Source organism: Hemibagrus wyckioides, linkage group LG06, assembly GCF_019097595.1.
Source record: "Hemibagrus wyckioides isolate EC202008001 linkage group LG06, SWU_Hwy_1.0, whole genome shotgun sequence".
NCBI classification, from domain to species: Eukaryota; Metazoa; Chordata; class Actinopteri; order Siluriformes; family Bagridae; genus Hemibagrus; species Hemibagrus wyckioides.
Genome location: NC_080715.1, coordinates 8,956,663 through 8,973,052, shown reverse-complemented (window position 1 = coordinate 8,973,052; position 16,390 = coordinate 8,956,663). Strand labels below are relative to the sequence as shown.

Sequence of the window (16,390 nt, the reverse complement as noted above, 5' to 3'; positions counted from 1 at the left end):
GCAGTTTCTGAAGATTCAAACCACACATATTCTCATATTTTTTATTTAAAAAGTCAGACTTGAGGCATCAGGTGTGGGATTAGAAAGCAGGAAACCAGAAAGTGTAGTGGAACCAATTTATACATAATTTATACATTACTTTAAAAATGTATATGAGAATGTTTCACAGTATTAAAGATTTGCTGTGGTACATTTGTTTGTGTGTAGAAGCACAATGAAACAATTTCCACCCACATGTTGCTATATGAACTGTTTTATTTGGTGACTGATTGTCAGGAATAGCTGGACAGGCACTTGTGAACCTTGGAGGCCTGCTTCTTTGTGTGTATTTTGTGCCATGCCTTTCCCATTGTTCTCCTACCCTGTTGTGTCACCTGTTCCCAATTAACCATAACGTGTAGCCCTTTAAATAGGGGTCCTTGTGTACCTGTCATTGTTTATTGTTCAGTGTTTCATGTACTATGTCCTGGTTAAGGCTTGGTCACACTACAAGACTTTAACTGTCGGCAGATCACTTTGCTGTTCAGACTACATGACTTCACTTGTATGTCTTTTTGTCCTTGTGGTGTTCACACTACGCAACACTTTGTAAATGATCCACAAGAGGGGATCGCACACCACACAATCTGACAACAACTCTTGTCACTCAACGCCGTCCCCAAACCACGTTTTGTCACGAAAACACACACGACAGGTGGATCCGGAAATGACGCGAGACTGTCGGTAGAGGTTTGTTTTGAAAATGGACGTCGGCAGGAGTCTCACTCTAAATAAATGTTAATTTATTAAAATAAATGTTGTTTCCACACTATTTTTGAAGCCATGTTGCTGCTGCTGCTTTTCTTCCGATGACCTCAACCTGTTGACTTGCTCTCTCATTGGCTGGAGGTTGTAGCTATAACTGACACCACGTGATGTCGAGTCGGCCGACCGTCCCAGATATTTAACATGCCAGATATCTGGATTTTGTCTGCAAGGTGTCAGCGACGTGTCAGCGAGTCTCTTTGATGCGTCGGTGAGTAGTTCACACAAAGATTGTCGAGCGCTGATCACCCACTGATTTTCCCACGATCACAACCCGATCTGTCGGCGAGCTCGTTAATTTGCAAATCTGGCTTAAGATCCTGTAGTGTGAACAAGGCTTTAAAGTCATGTCTTAGTTTATGTTAAAGGTCTCCGTTTAGTTAGTGTTATGTTAGTCTATGTGATTAGATTAGTCTTCCCCATCTCTGTCTGTCTACGTGAGTAAAAGCTGTGATTCTTGGAATGCTGCATATGGGTCTGTCTCCATGGTGTGCCGGCGCACACACCACCACGGAGGTCCGGGTTCGAGCCCCGCACAGGGTGGTGGCACTCAGATGTGACACTGATTCTGGTATTTAAAAGTCTCCACAAGTCACCGCAGTGAACACAACAGCATTCAAGAAAAAAAAATATATGAATAAAATAATGTCAATTTGAAACAATACACTATATGGCCAAACATTTCTGGACACCTGACCATCACATCCATGTGGTTATTTTAGCCACAAGGTTGGAAGCACACATTTGTGTAGGATGTCTTTGTATTATGTCGCATTACAATTTCCCTTGAACTAAGAGGCTTAAACCACTTCCAGCATGACAATGCCCCTGTGCACAAAGCACAGTAGATGAATACAGGGTTTTAGCAGTAGCAAGAATGGAGTGGAAAAACTCAAGTATCCTGCACAGAGCCCTGACCTGAACCTTTTTGAAAAAACGTTTGGGATGAACCGAAATGCAGACTGCACTCCAGCCCTCCTCACTTGGCATCAGTGCTAAGATACCCAAGACTAATGGTCTTTGGTATCTATGGGAAAGTCTTCTCAGAAATAGTGAAGGTTATAAGAAAAGGGAATTAAATCTATAAATCTACAGTAAATAAATATGGAAGTGATGGTCAGATGTCCATAAATAATTAGCTATAAAGTGTAGCTCTTTCTCGATGATCACTAATCAGTGTGTTCGTTCTCTTGATTGTCACTGCTGTCATGTGAAGCATCCTCCACCTGCTCAATTATCTGACAGAGCAGTGAGGTAGAGGCTCTGCTTGTGGGAGAAAGAGGCCGGGGGCTTATGGAAGAGCTGTGAGTGCCATGGATGAGAGTACGTGCAGCAGTCAAGTGCCTCCTTTGACTCTGTTTCACTGAAAAAGATAGAGAGGGTGGTTATGAAAAATAAATCTAGATAGAAGAATTACAGATAATATCTAGGCTGATGTTTGCAGGGGATGATCATGGCAATATATTCAGAGAGTAACTTCCAGTATACATGGGAAAAGAGTAGGATGCTTCCTTCAGTTCACGGGAGTTTAGGCAGCTTGCGAATTTGTTCTTGAACTGATCGGATCAACTATAGCAAAATAACTGCTGTAATGTGTTTGAGAAGAAGCAGCTTGGTTTCTGAGGAGATCTCTGTCTAATGGTCAGTCTATTTTCCTATCATCAACTATAATCACAAACGTTTAGTTATAGTTGAAAACATTTGATTAACTCATGCATTTAAGACTACTTTTGCAACTCCTAAATTAATCTTTATTCGATTCTTTACCTCCAAAAGGTGTAACTTTTGGTTGGAGAAGTGGGGGAGGATACAAAATGGGGGAAAACGTTTTTGATTTGAATCCAATTTCCTGCATTTACATACATTCAGGGACTATGGTGATACAAAATCCAGGAAATAATTAAGTTGATTATAATAATAAATTCTGCCAAAAAGAATAGTAGGCTGCTAAACTATGTACATAAAAAAAGATGTCTTACTTTCTTTATTGTTTAATGGGGGCTGATCCTCAAGACGTGAGAGAATCATTTTATAAAGTCAAAAATGTTCATCATTAATGTTGTGTGTGAATAAAATTTATATAATGTGAGACTCTTTTATTTCAAATTAAAATTTACTGTACGCCCCTGACTAGGGTAATTCAGTATAGCAAAAAGCAGCATTGTAAAAAGAAATGTGCAAAAAATATTGCAAAGGGAGTGTGTGTGTGTGTGTGTGTGTGTGTGTGAGACCAGTCTCTGGGTATTCATGCGGAAAGAAACTGTTACACAGTCTGGTTGTGAGACCCTGAATGCTTCAGTGCTGCTTTATGTTTATCTTGTGCTTAAATAATTACAGACTTTTGCTATGGGCAGAAAAACCCACCTCTATCATGGGCAGTGAGCTTGTTTACTTCAGGGATGAGGAAGCTGTACACAAGTTGAGCTACAATCTCCTCTGACTGCTCATTGTTTCTCCTGCACACAATCAAACACACACACACACACACAAAGGAAGAGGAGACAGCAAAGGGCATCAAATTTATGTACGTTGTTAAAAATAGCCAAGCTTTAATAATCAAAGCACATTTAGACAATGTCAGTTCAGACATTGCTCAAATGAGACTGAACAGTGAAGCATTTGATACATTCGGTATAACCATGTGATCCATGACAATGAGCACACATTCGCCTTCATCTCGTATGATACGATGCATATATAAACTTTTGAGTATAACATATATACAACAAATCTCCCTAATGATTTATTTTATTGACTAGAAAACTAATTTGTTGACAAATCGAATGCTAGTGAGTGCAGCGACTGGAGACTTGCAGTGATAAAAATCATAGTATGTTTAAATGCAGCAATGAGTGCTTTATTCCTGATAGACACTATGAGTATCTTCTACTCACACTGAATCACCTCAACATGACCTTCAACACAACTGTAGATATGAAACATGATGGGGCTCTGAAGGCTGGTATAGAAATTTACACAATTGACATCCAAGGCAATAGCATTTCCATAACATATAGTCAATATATAACTTAGATATAGCTTTATAAATATAACTTTAGACTTAGAAATATAGCTTACTTACATTTCCTCCATGGCATAGGTGATGTTGTTGAGCTCGTCTGCAAACTTGTGGATCTCTTCTCTGGCCTGAGCTTCAGCGGTTTGATCGATGCTCTCCAGGATGACATCCTCCAGGTACAGATCCACTGTGACCTGGTGCACCTTCATCATCTAAGAGCACACAGTACAATAACCTTTTTGGCAATCTACTTTACAGCTGATCACAGGACTACGGACTAAAGAATAAGCTGTCCTAGCATTTTTGTTGCTACAATTGGAGTCTTTCTGTTCGTCTATAATGAATTTTCTACTACTGTTCCTTGTGGAATATTCCTATTTCTGAGATTTTCAGTGATGTTCAGGTGAGGATAGTATGAGGTCCATAAAGCTTCAGCCTTTCCTGAAGCAGTCCATAGTGGATTTTGAGGTATGTTTTGAATCACTGTCCCGCAGTAGAAGCCAATCACTTTCAGTTTATTTTGTAATCCAGTATTTTGACTGACTGTTCTGAATGCTTTCAGAATTTATTTACTGGAATCTATTCATCCATCAGTGTTTCCTGTCACCAGCTGGTACAGAACTACAAAGCATAATAGATTCATCCCCCATGCTTAACAGATGGTGTACACAAGGTGTTCATGATATTTTTTATAGCCTTTCTCTGTTTCGTAGGAATCAATTAGCGTCATTTTTAGATCTTTAGTCAGCTGTTTAGAGAAGCTCATGACTGTTGAGTGATAGCACAAAGTTTGGAGAGTCAGAGAATTTATTATGCTCTGATGATAATTCATAATGACAGTTCTTGGCCTGAGAGATGCATCCTAACCATTAAATAAAATCTTAAGTTAATTAAGTCCTGAGAATTAAGCCTTTCTCTCTCTCTCTCTCTCTCTCTCTCTCACACACACACACACACACAAACAGCTGTTAAGCTATTTCTCTACACATAAGCAGATAAGCACAGAAAGAGAACTTAAAAAGTCTAACACAAAGAATAGGAATGAGAAAAAAGCTGACATTTGATGCATATCTTCAAAAACTGAGCATTGTCTGAATCTGAAAACAGATTCAAACAAAGGAAAAAGTCAACAAAACACACCAAAAGGGGAAGAAATAAAATAAATGAAAGCATGAAAAGGTCAAGGTGAACTCCGAGGACAAAAGAAGTAAAGAGAATAAATGAATACTGAAAGATGCTCTGTGTGTGTGTGTGTGTGTGTGTGTGTGTGTGTGCGTGTGTGGGTTTGAGAGAGAAAGAGAGAGACCTGGTGATAAAGGTTATTAACTACCAAAAACGTCCAATATTGAAGATATATTACAAGCAGAAACACTTTAACAAAGCATTAGTTTAGGGGTGTGTACACCTATGCAACCACGCTACTGTAAATGATAGTATATTAAGTTTCACATTAAAGGTGGAAAAAAGAGGGTGTGAACTTTTTATTTCACACCTTTGTGAGCAGGTAATTAAAGAATTATGATAATGTAGACCGAGTGTGTTCACCTGTCTGAAGATCTCATCCTCCTCTCTCTGTCTCCGCTCCTCCACCTGTCTCCGCCCACTCTCTTCAGCCTCACGAAGGCGCCGGTCCCTTTCTGCCAGCAGCACGAAAGCATGGATCCTCCTTTCCTCCTGCAGGCGAACCAGCTCCTTCGACAGGAAGTCCAGCATGTCGACAATCACTTCCCCGGAAATGCCGTCTACATAGCTCTGTGTCTGAGCCAGCTGAGAGAAAGAAATTCAGCAGTGGTGGATTATAAAAAAATTCTTATCTGCTTTTTTATTTTTTATTTCAAGCCATTGCAGGAATATTTGGAATTCTCACCAGTATTTTTATTTATTTATTATAACAACCTTAGGATCCATTTTCTTTCACCCTCATATCCATATGTAACAAATTTAGATCAGGAATGCTTTACAACAAAAAAGAACTGGAGCAGAGGTCAGTGATGTAAATCAGTGCATGTCCTTTTCACTGTTGCAGTCACGCAGATCATGCAGCATGGCTCACAGAGAAAGTGTTGAATGAACAGGCTGTTTATGTACTTACTCTGCTCTCACGCTCCTCTCTCTGTCTCTGCAGGGCCTGTGTGACCTGCTTCTCTTCTCTCTGGAGTTCTTGCTCCTCCCACTGTAAGGTGTGGTTCGTTCGCAGCTCCTGGATCAGTTCCTGGTGCTTCTCTAGACCTTCCAGCATCTGGAATACACCAGACACTCCATCAGATAACAGCTGTAGAGATTAAGGCTTGACAAACAGTCCCTGAGAAAGACACCAGGTCATTACGGTCACATAAAGTGCAGTAGGAAATATAAACTGGAGTTTGTTCAGTTAAATCAATCTTTTTAGGGACGTTTAATAGTCAATAAAGATTCATGACGTATAAAGGTCAATATAAAAGAATGTCACAGGTAGGTTAGAGAAAAAGATTTTTAAATCATATTCAAATTTCAATCATACATGTTATGACATGCAGTGAAATGTTTTTAATGGCTGACCTAATTAAGAAAATATAGTCAGACAAAAGCTAGTCAAAGAACAGAATTAACAGTAGACAAGAACGTAGAAAAAATTAAAAATAAGAAAGAATAAAATAAATGTTGGGGGAATTTCACTTAAGTACTTTTCTTTGTGTACCTGGTTCTGGATGGATCTGCCTCGGAGCAACTTCTGTAGGAAAATCACAGCAAGCTCCTTTTCCTCGTCTCCCTGGAAATGTAATATATATTCCACATAATGTCATTGCTCTCTATATGACAAGACTCCACTAAATCTGCCATTTTCCTATATTTCCTATGTTTATATATACATTTATATAAATTTTATATTCTTTATCTTTTTGCAGTTGGGAAACACTTTGGTTACAAAAAAATATTTATTCATTTTTTAAAATTGTATTTAAAAAAGAGGTATATTTTTTTATTTAAGAATAAAATCATAATAAAAAAAATAATAATGTCAGCAAACATTTATTTTACAACCAAGCAATTACAGGCAAATTATTACACATATTCACATTAAATGTGTTTTAATTTCTTTACTTTTCAAGTATAATACCATTTTTTTTATTATTATTAAATTGTCATTAGATGTAGGCTGAAGTTATTTAAGACATAATAACTAGAATAATGTTGAGTTGTGGTTTAGAACAATTGGATCTCATAGCCCTTGGCTATGATTATGGACCCCACATTCAGAACCATGGTTCTAGATAACACCACTGGTGTCTGGGGATCTGCCATGGGAACTATGTAGTCAGTTTTCTACGAACAAGTCTTCATGAAGTAGTCATGAAGTCTTGAAGTCTTGTTTTTACAGGCAGCGGTTTTCTAATTCAGTGCCAAGAAATGATGCAGTAAAGATAGAGCGTGTTTATTTTTTTCACAGCTAGAGTGTGTAAGTGGTTTACCTCAGGAGGCACGTCCACCGTGGGCGTTGGGGGACGAGGGACCGGTTTCTCCACCCTATAAAGGAAGCGTAGGGGCTTCTTTTCCTCCACCTGGACCTTCTTGTCTTTCAGTGCCTGCAGCAGATGTATTGAATGACCTAACTGCACTCTGTAAGTGCAAACAGGCCATCTGTGCAGTTTATAAATTCAGCATAGGGCCTGTATGTAATGCAGATATACTATATACTCTTAGCTGGTTACATGGGTGAACAAAGTATTGAGAAATTATACTCAAAACATAGACCATGTATCAAAAGTACAGAAGCAAAAAACTATTTTGTTAGAATATCAGGTTTTTATATGACTCGTTGCTTGATTTAGTAGCAGCATTTCAAAATTAGCAATGGAACTTCTGTGAAATTGTACAAGCACAGGATTCTCCTTTTAAACTTCTAGCAGTGAAAACAAATGTATGATTACTTTCAGTGATAGCTGTGCTCATGTTTCATGATTTTGTTTGGGAATTTTCTTGATTTTGCGTTAACTGCAAAATTTTGAAATCCTGGACTGAATGAACTATGAGTTTTGCCTGAAAACATCAGTTTATTTACATTTATTGGCTGGATGAGAGACAATCAAGATTTGTAACAATGTCTGAATAAAATTTAATCAGTAAAACTAGAGTTGTTTTCCATGGAAAGGTAATTAGGAGAATAAGCTTTCAGTTTCAACAACACTCACACATTTTCCACCTCTGGCCTTCTCTCTTTGTTTCGTTTTACAATAAATAAAAAGTTTCTCTGCAATTTTTAGAAAAACTCACCTTAGGACAGTGTGAGCACATGAGTTATTAACCCTTTTGAATGAGTATAGGACTAACAGAAGGTCAGTTCCATTTGAAAGCAAGTTGTTCTGCTCCTGATTGTGTTTTCTTACCTGGTGAGTTTCCAATAACAAAATATCTCTGCGGTCTGAGCGACTGATGAAGGCTTTGTTCTTTTTTGACCTTGGGGCTTTTATTTGTGGCTCCATGACTGAAGGTGGAAGACCTGTCTCCAGCTCTAACAGACCTTTTGCACACACACACACACACACACACAAACAAAACAGGAGATACAGTTGGAGGTATTACAGGTCATACATTTTTTATTTTCATAAACCAGATGAAATTAATTAGTATAATGATAGAAACCAATGAACTTAAATCGTCACATGAATGCTGATGGAAAGGTTTTTATGTTCTAGCCTGCTATTTGCAATAAAATATTGTGTTATTGTGTCCTTTTAGCATAGGGATTGTGTACTGATTAAACCTAGTTTAATTTGTTGCTAGATAAATAAATGACACATCAATCTGCCCTGAAAAAAAATACCATGTATGTGAAGACAAGGACTGCTCTAGACAGAAAAAGTGAACCTGAACCACAGAACAGCAGATGTTGTGGCGTGAATTCACGATATAAGGTGCAATAAAAACAGTAACTGAGTCGGCTGAAGTGTGAAGATTGTTAATGAAGAGCAGACAGATGGTTTAAGTTCCAGTACTGTTGTTAGCCAAATTGTGTAGAGGCTACTGTAATTTTTACTACACGTATCACAGTGTTGCTTTTCTTTGTACTACAGCACTAATGGTTTCTTCATTCTAATTGGTTGAAAGGTTTTCAATCTTTTTCTATAAAGGCATAGGTTTATATAAAGCCCTTTGTTAACAGTGCTGTATAAATAAAACTTGAATCAAATTGACGTTTGGGGCTATAAATAAGATGAAGACGAAAGGATTATACTTTCACCATGGACTCTAAAATAGATGTGTTCATGACTGTTTTCAACCCAGTGGATTAAATTTAAACCACTGTTACACTGACCAGGAGAACTGAAGATGTAGGAATGCTCTCAGAGTTTTGTAAAACAACTTGTACTTTCCCATGGTAACCCACGTAACCTTTCTTTGCTGTGCGTGCCTTCATATCTGACATCTTGTATTAAATTAAACACATGAAACACGTCTGCTTTAAGTTTGAAACGGAGGAATGGATGCATGCTTTAGATACATACAAAGAACTATGGCCAGCTCATTTTGGTGAAGTAATTTGCTTGATCCATCATCTGATGTCCTGTGCTATACAATATTATACCCTGTGCTATAGAATGTAAACACTTTTATAAAAGAAAACCAACAAGCTGTCTGAAGGCTCTGAACTGAGCATTAGATATGAGGTGGAAGTGATCAGTGATACCTTGGTAGGTATCGAGGAAGCAGCTCTTGACGACGTTGCTCTGTGATTGTCGATCAGGGAAGACTCCGTGGCGTGAGAGTGGAGCGTACGTCTGAGAGCCGTAGTCTGAGTGCTTGTTGATAATGTCTTGTCTCGTCAGCTTCTCTTCCAAACTCTGTCTCTTTGCATTGAGTTTACGTAAAGCTGAGAGAGAGAGAGAGAGAGAGAGAGAGAGTGTATTTAACGAATGAACAACTTCTGCTTTGTCTAACATTTAATCTTAATATAAATGCATGTATTTATTTTCATCAGTAATGGTACTATACTAACTAATGATATGTACGGTGAGCTACTATGTATGTACAGTAGCTCACTTTATTGTGTTAAATACAGTCAAACCCCGTGCAACGTCGTTAAATGGTCCCAAGAGACGCGATGTGCGTTGATTTTCGCCATACGACGGAAATGCCGCTATAAAGTGCTGTATATGTCCCTATAATGACACTATGACTGAATATATGGATTTTCTTATTTTATGAAAATAATTTTGTTTAGTTTGGTTTCATTAGCCATTTCTCATTGTTACTTTGCGACGGAGGGACCGACGTAAGTTTGTGTAAAGCGCCATAAATTGGATTTAATTTTTCAATTTAATATTCAAGGATGAGCGACATAAAATTCCATTTAATATTCAAGGATGAGCGACATAAAATAAAACCAAAAAAGTGTTTTTTTAACGAACTAACTGTTCGTTTTCCTCAGTGAAGCTTTGAGCTTCTGTGTGGGAAACTGTTTGCATAATACTGACAGATAATGGATGTGGCTTTTCCTCTAATAAAGATGTAAGAGTGTGTGGTCTTACAGCGTGTATAGTCATTGCATATTTTCTGGACATGTTTTTCTTTCTCTCTCTGCAGCTTGGAAAAATGCTCATCCAGCCTCTGCTCTGTGACCTTCTCCTGTTGTGACTCTCTCTCCCGTAAAAAACGCATGAGGAGAGCCAAACGAGTCTCTTGCAGCCTGCAGCACAAAAAGACAAATGTACAGACACCTAGGTATAACAACAATACACACATATTCATATTTACATGCAAACAAACATAATAAATGACAAAGAAGCTTGGTGGCATGACTTCCTGTGAGGAGCCTTGACATGGAATGCTTGGCTTGGGTCAGTTCTTTGTAAGCAGCCATAAAGTTTACATTGGTCATATTGGTAATATTGGTAATATTTTTGGGTGGCTGGAATGGTTTATTTGTATTTACATTATTCCTTATGGGAAAATTAATTTCGCAATGCAAATTTTTGCCTTAAGAACTCGCCTCCGGAACAAGTTAAATTTGTATGCCGAGGTTCCACTGTAATTGTCTTGTGGCTTAAAAGCAAATACTTGGTTTAGATGCTACTGAAAAACCATCTTGGATACTGACATATCTTGAGACTGTTGTGTCTGTGTATATGTATGTGTTTGTTTAGTGAGAAAGAGGCCATAGGTCAGACCCTGAAAGCATAGCACAGATGTCTGTGGTAAGAGAACTGTTTCTCACTTTTCAATCTCCTGCTCTCGGAAAGCCCACTCCTTCCTCTCCATCTCATCCATCATCCTCTTCCTCTTGTCCAGCTGAGTGAGATCAGTCAGAGGTGGTAATGTGGCCTCCCAGGCTCTCTTCTTCCTCGCTCTTTCGATCATCTCCACCTCGTCCAGGCCAGCAGGAAGCCCATGACCTGAACATGCAATTCCGTTGGTTATTTTCAGGACTCTAGCATCTCAGGCTTATGGACAATATGTTTCTTCAAAGGTACATGAACTAGAATTTCATTAGTAAAGTCTCACAGGCTGAGCAACTTAACACAGCCGCATAAGAGACAGGCATCTTCTCTTAAAGTGTCTTTGAGCCAGATAGCTTAGCACATTCATGGATGGATCATAATTGAGATAAGCATCTGACATTTAAAAAGACCTTGTGCTTTAGCTGGTGCTCTTACATTACCTAGCGAGCTTGCTTTTCATCTTTATGTTATAGTAAAGTAACTCGTAATAGCATTTTTCTACCAGAGAGGGCGCACTTCCAAAATCTTACATCCTGGAAACTTAAAGGATGTTTTCCATTGAAATAGCAAAAATTGCAGACTTTTAGAAATGTCTAGTGTAAGACATTTTTATGTATGTATATATGTATGAACATATACAAAAAGCATTTCCACACTCTGACATCTGCAAAAAGGGGTGTTGCTGAATCCAGGGTGTCCAAATTATTTTATAAACCGCATTGACTGTTAAGTGCATCACATATACAGTGTGAGTTTACTGTTGTATTTTTGTCTTTTTGCATTTAAAAGCAGAAAAATGTCCAAACCTTTGCATATAACTGTGTGTCTTTAGGTTTGCATACCCCAAGAGAAAGTGGCCAGAGTGAGGATTTCTGGAATGGCCGCTCCTGGCTGTAGTATGTACTCAGGGCTGTAAGGATCTGTCTGAGTCTCGCTCTCACGGTAGTCTGTCTGAACCCCTACTGTGCGCTGGAAAGAACTTTCCATCAGTTCTGAGCTATCCTGCTGAGCATTGTGGGAGTCACTTCTGTGACAAAATACACAGATCAGTCCATTTACACCAAATTAATGCACTTACATCCACAGAAAAAAAACATGCTGTTTCAGTTCCACTAAAATGTAAGGATGTCAAACACCATATTTCTGTGTTCTGGAACTACATTTTACGCATTACCATGTGACTTACTTGGGTAATGCGAAAATAACATCAGCTGGAATCTGTTGAGCAAAGGGGATGAGTGGACTAAGGGAAGAAATGAGGACAGGAAATATAAAGGAAGAATTATTATGCATGCTTATAACAGAGAACAAAAATCAAGTAATTACTTTTAAAAGTCAAGGCTGCCTTTCACAATTCTCCCTTAAGTGCATCTCATTCATACGAACAAGCAATGCATCGATCCGAACATCGGAATATGTTTCTAACGATGTGCATGATTACAATACATATACTCAAATTATTCTCACACACAAATACATACAACAGGGTTTATACAGATATAAAAGCATCTTGTGATTTATTGCACATAAAGACACACAATATAAATGAATCATGTTTTTATTACGCACAGGAAATGGAACTGTAACTACATAACTATAATTGTTTACTGACAAAATATCAGCTTTGCTTGAATCCTTTTTATTATTTATACACTCTCAGGCCACTTTAATAGGAACACCTGTACCGATGTTCCATTGGGAGCTTCAGTTAATGCTCACATCAAATATCAGAATAGGGGAGAAAAATCTGATCACAGTGACTTTGACTGTGGTACTGTATGATTGGTAGTTTTCTCCATATCACCTTAGCAACTGGTAAAAAATTGCAAACACTATAGTTAAACTGTAAATGTTGGCACCTCCACTAAACATACTGTATTTCAGCAAAACAATACTGAGAGCAGTGATGTCTTTATATCTTTATGATTAAAAATAATACAAAATACATATTGTTGTTATTGTTGTCGTTTGGCTGCTTCCTGTTCGGAGTCGGCACAGTGGAGCATACATTTGATTTTGGCACTAAGAGGTTTTAAGCTGGATTCCCTTCCTGATGCAATTCTCTGAGACCAGCACTAAGAGTTAACCGCTCAGTGGCTGGGGTGGTTCCCTGCTTGGGAATCTAACCCGGGCCGTGGCAGAGAAAGAGCGGGATCCTGCCACTGGCCTGAAAATTGACACGAAAGATGATAATAAACTATTACAAAGGCAAAATTGTTAATAATAATAATAATAATAATAATAATAATAATAATAATATTTAGAAAGTCATTATTTATTTTATATACCCTGGCATAGTTGTTGGTATCAGATGGGGTGATTTGAGTATTTTGCACACAGAATGGCGTGGAAAAAAATTAACACCCAGTGAAGAAGAGCTCTCTTTTCACCTTATTGATAAAAGAGATCAAAGAACAATGTCCAGACTGGTTTCCACACACAGCTAGGACTTCATAACTCAAATAACAATATTTTTTACAACCATGGTGAGCAGAAAAGCATTTCAGAATACACAACAGGTTAAACCTCGAGGTTTATCTGAGGCTACAGTGGACACAGACTCGCTCAAACTATTTAGCCAAAGACTGGAAGCGTCACCTATTCTCTGATGTTGAACATTATGAACAATATTTGAAGCACAGTCTTGTATCTGTATCAATGCACACATTTTTGCACAATTTATAATTACACCTGACACTTTATCTGCTGTAAATACAACTTGCACATACTTCTTTATGCACATTCTGACATAGCCTTATTTATTGATGTACATATTTATCTGCACTTGTTCATTTGCACAGTTTCTACTATTCGCACTTCTGGTAGATGCTAAAGAGCATTCCGTTGCTATTTACCTGTTCTTTGCAAAAGTTCTATCAATCTATCTATCTATCTATCTATCTATCTATCTATCTATCTATCTATCTATCTATCTATCTATCTATCTATCTATCTATCTATCTATCTATCTAGATGCATGATTTGTTAAGGTATTGCACTGCTGCCACTTGACTGGCTGATTGGTTATTTGCATGAATGCTGTATAAATGCTCTTAAAGTGTGTGTAGTTTTGCTTTATGTAAAGTGTGTTCTCTAAGTCACAATGATCCGTCATGCCATGTGACACAAACTGACTTTCTTGTTAGCCAATGAATCTTACAGTGAGTAAAATTTTACAGTGTAAAATCAGTTCAATGATGAGTTTAGAATAAAACACACACACTCACTACCACATGAATAATAGTGTGGCAATAATGTTGATGTGGGGTGATATACACACACACACACACACACTTGCATGAGTGTACACATATGTAAAGGTTACCGCTTAAAGAACTTCCAGCGGTCTGCTCCAGTCAGATCCTCACGTTTAGGTTTGTGCAGCTGAACACCCGGCAGCACCCTGCAACAAGAACACGCACACACACACACACACACACACACAACACACACACAACACACACACAACACACACACACACACAACACACACAACACAAGCTGTTGCAGAAGCCGTTCACTGCATCACACATAAATCCAACATGTGTGAGGATCAGGTGCGAGTGGGCTGCAGGGTTAAACATGATACTTTGCACATGTTTACATGTGCCTGTTTCTCTCTGATTATAGAGAAAACTAAAGACAGTGTCACTGGACAGAGACAGAGTGTGTGTGTGTGTGTGTGTGGGTGGGTGGGGGTGGGGGGATTGGGGTGTACATTTCCATTCAGGATGCAGATAGAGGAAATGTGTGTGTGTGTGTGTGTGTTTATACCCTGCTAGTGTCTGCAGTGTCTCTCTCCTCTGCTCAGCATGTCCTCTCCAGCGGCGGTCGATGAAAGCAGGAACAGGATCAGCAGCGTTTAGACGGAATGTGAAACGTGGGTGGTGTGGGAGATCACTGAACATGGAGTTAAACTCTGAAACCTTTTTCTGCAGTTAAACACACACACACACAGAGAGAGAGAGAGAGAGAGAGAGATTGTGAGAGAGAGAGAGAGAGAGAGAGAGAGAGAGAGAGAGAGTGAGAGAGAGAGACAGAGACAGAGACAGGGAGACAGAGAGAGAGGGAGGATGGTTTTGTGTTTGATTTTATTTTAGAGACATTAAAACCTAGGACAACAAGGCTGCCACAAAGAACACTAAATCCACAAATCTTGTGAACTCTTCCCAATCTCAGGCTTAAGACTGTATGTATGTATGTATGCATGTATGTATATGTGTATGTATATGTGTGTATGTATGTATGCATGTATGTGTGAGTATTTCTCACCACACGGGTCACACTGCTCTGAGCCTGACAGCTCTGCCGGATGTGATCAGTCTCCGTCGACACGGTGAAAACTGGATCTAAAACAGTACAGAAACTGAACGGACACTGTCCCAAAGCAGCTTTACAGAACACGAGAAATACAGTACAAAAAGTTCTGGATTAATATTAGACTTATGTTTCATTTTATGTTTATTAATCCCTTTACACCTTCACATTCAAGCAAACAGCATCCTGCTTTAGCTTTTAGTAAAGAAAATTCTATAATTGCGATAAAAACAACTCGACAGTGATACTTCTATTGCTTCAACTACTAATAATTACAACTACTCCATTTCATTTGCATTTTATTTAGGCCTTATTGCTGCATGAATTATTTATTAATAATTAATAACAAATACTAATAATAACACTAGTACTAATGGTACTCAATTACTAATAGCATTTATACTACTACTACTACTATTATTATTATTATTATTATTATTAATAAATGTGGTTTATTTATTTATTTATTTTTGATTTTGTCTAGAATTAAAAAATATATATTCTGGAATTTTTTTCTTCTGGAAACATTTTTACTTTTATAAAGAAACATTTCAGAAGACAATTTTACTCGCTAGGAAGTCGTTGTTGTTTTTTCTCAGCGTCTCGAAGTGTTTAGAGTCTAACTCTTGTGAACTTACCGTAAAGATAATCATATGTCCTCTGGGCTCTGAAGCACTTCTTGCCTTCATTTTTCTTGTAAAGCGTGCTTGTGATAGAAATACTCATGTTTAGAGGTATTAGCTGTTACTCGGCCTGCTATCTGGTACAAAACCGTGTCAAGTGCTTACATCGTCACGGCATGTTACCATGGAAACTGTAAACAACCAGCAAGAGCCTTGTTTTGATTTGACCACCAGAGGGCGCAGTGGAAATCTGTTAGCTTACAGCTGACAGTGTTTAATAATAATAATAATAATAATAATAATAATAATTATTATTATTATTATTATTATTATTATGACTTCTAGCACTACTAGTACTAATGGTAGTGCTAATTATAATAGAATTTCTACTGCCACTATTATTATTATTATTATTATTATTATTATTTGTAG

The 16,390-nt window shown here is 38.0% G+C and overlaps 1 protein-coding gene across 1 annotated transcript; it reads right to left on the bottom strand.

The window, feature by feature from the left end:
• Window positions 1-237: 237 nt before the first annotated feature.
• Window positions 238-16,123, bottom strand: cfap91 (cilia and flagella associated protein 91). Its single transcript, XM_058393373.1, has 17 exons — window positions 15,974-16,123; window positions 15,291-15,367; window positions 14,793-14,950; window positions 14,345-14,422; window positions 12,206-12,262; window positions 11,862-12,046; window positions 11,016-11,193; window positions 10,330-10,487; window positions 9,489-9,671; window positions 8,188-8,321; window positions 7,273-7,386; window positions 6,501-6,572; window positions 5,916-6,062; window positions 5,369-5,590; window positions 3,887-4,035; window positions 3,169-3,260; window positions 238-2,167 (listed from the first exon to the last, which is right to left on the bottom strand). Exons 1-17 carry the CDS (start codon window positions 16,059-16,061, stop codon window positions 1,974-1,976), a joined length of 2,286 nt encoding a protein of 761 aa, XP_058249356.1. The 5' UTR covers window positions 16,062-16,123; the 3' UTR covers window positions 238-1,973.
• Window positions 16,124-16,390: the final 267 nt, after the last annotated feature.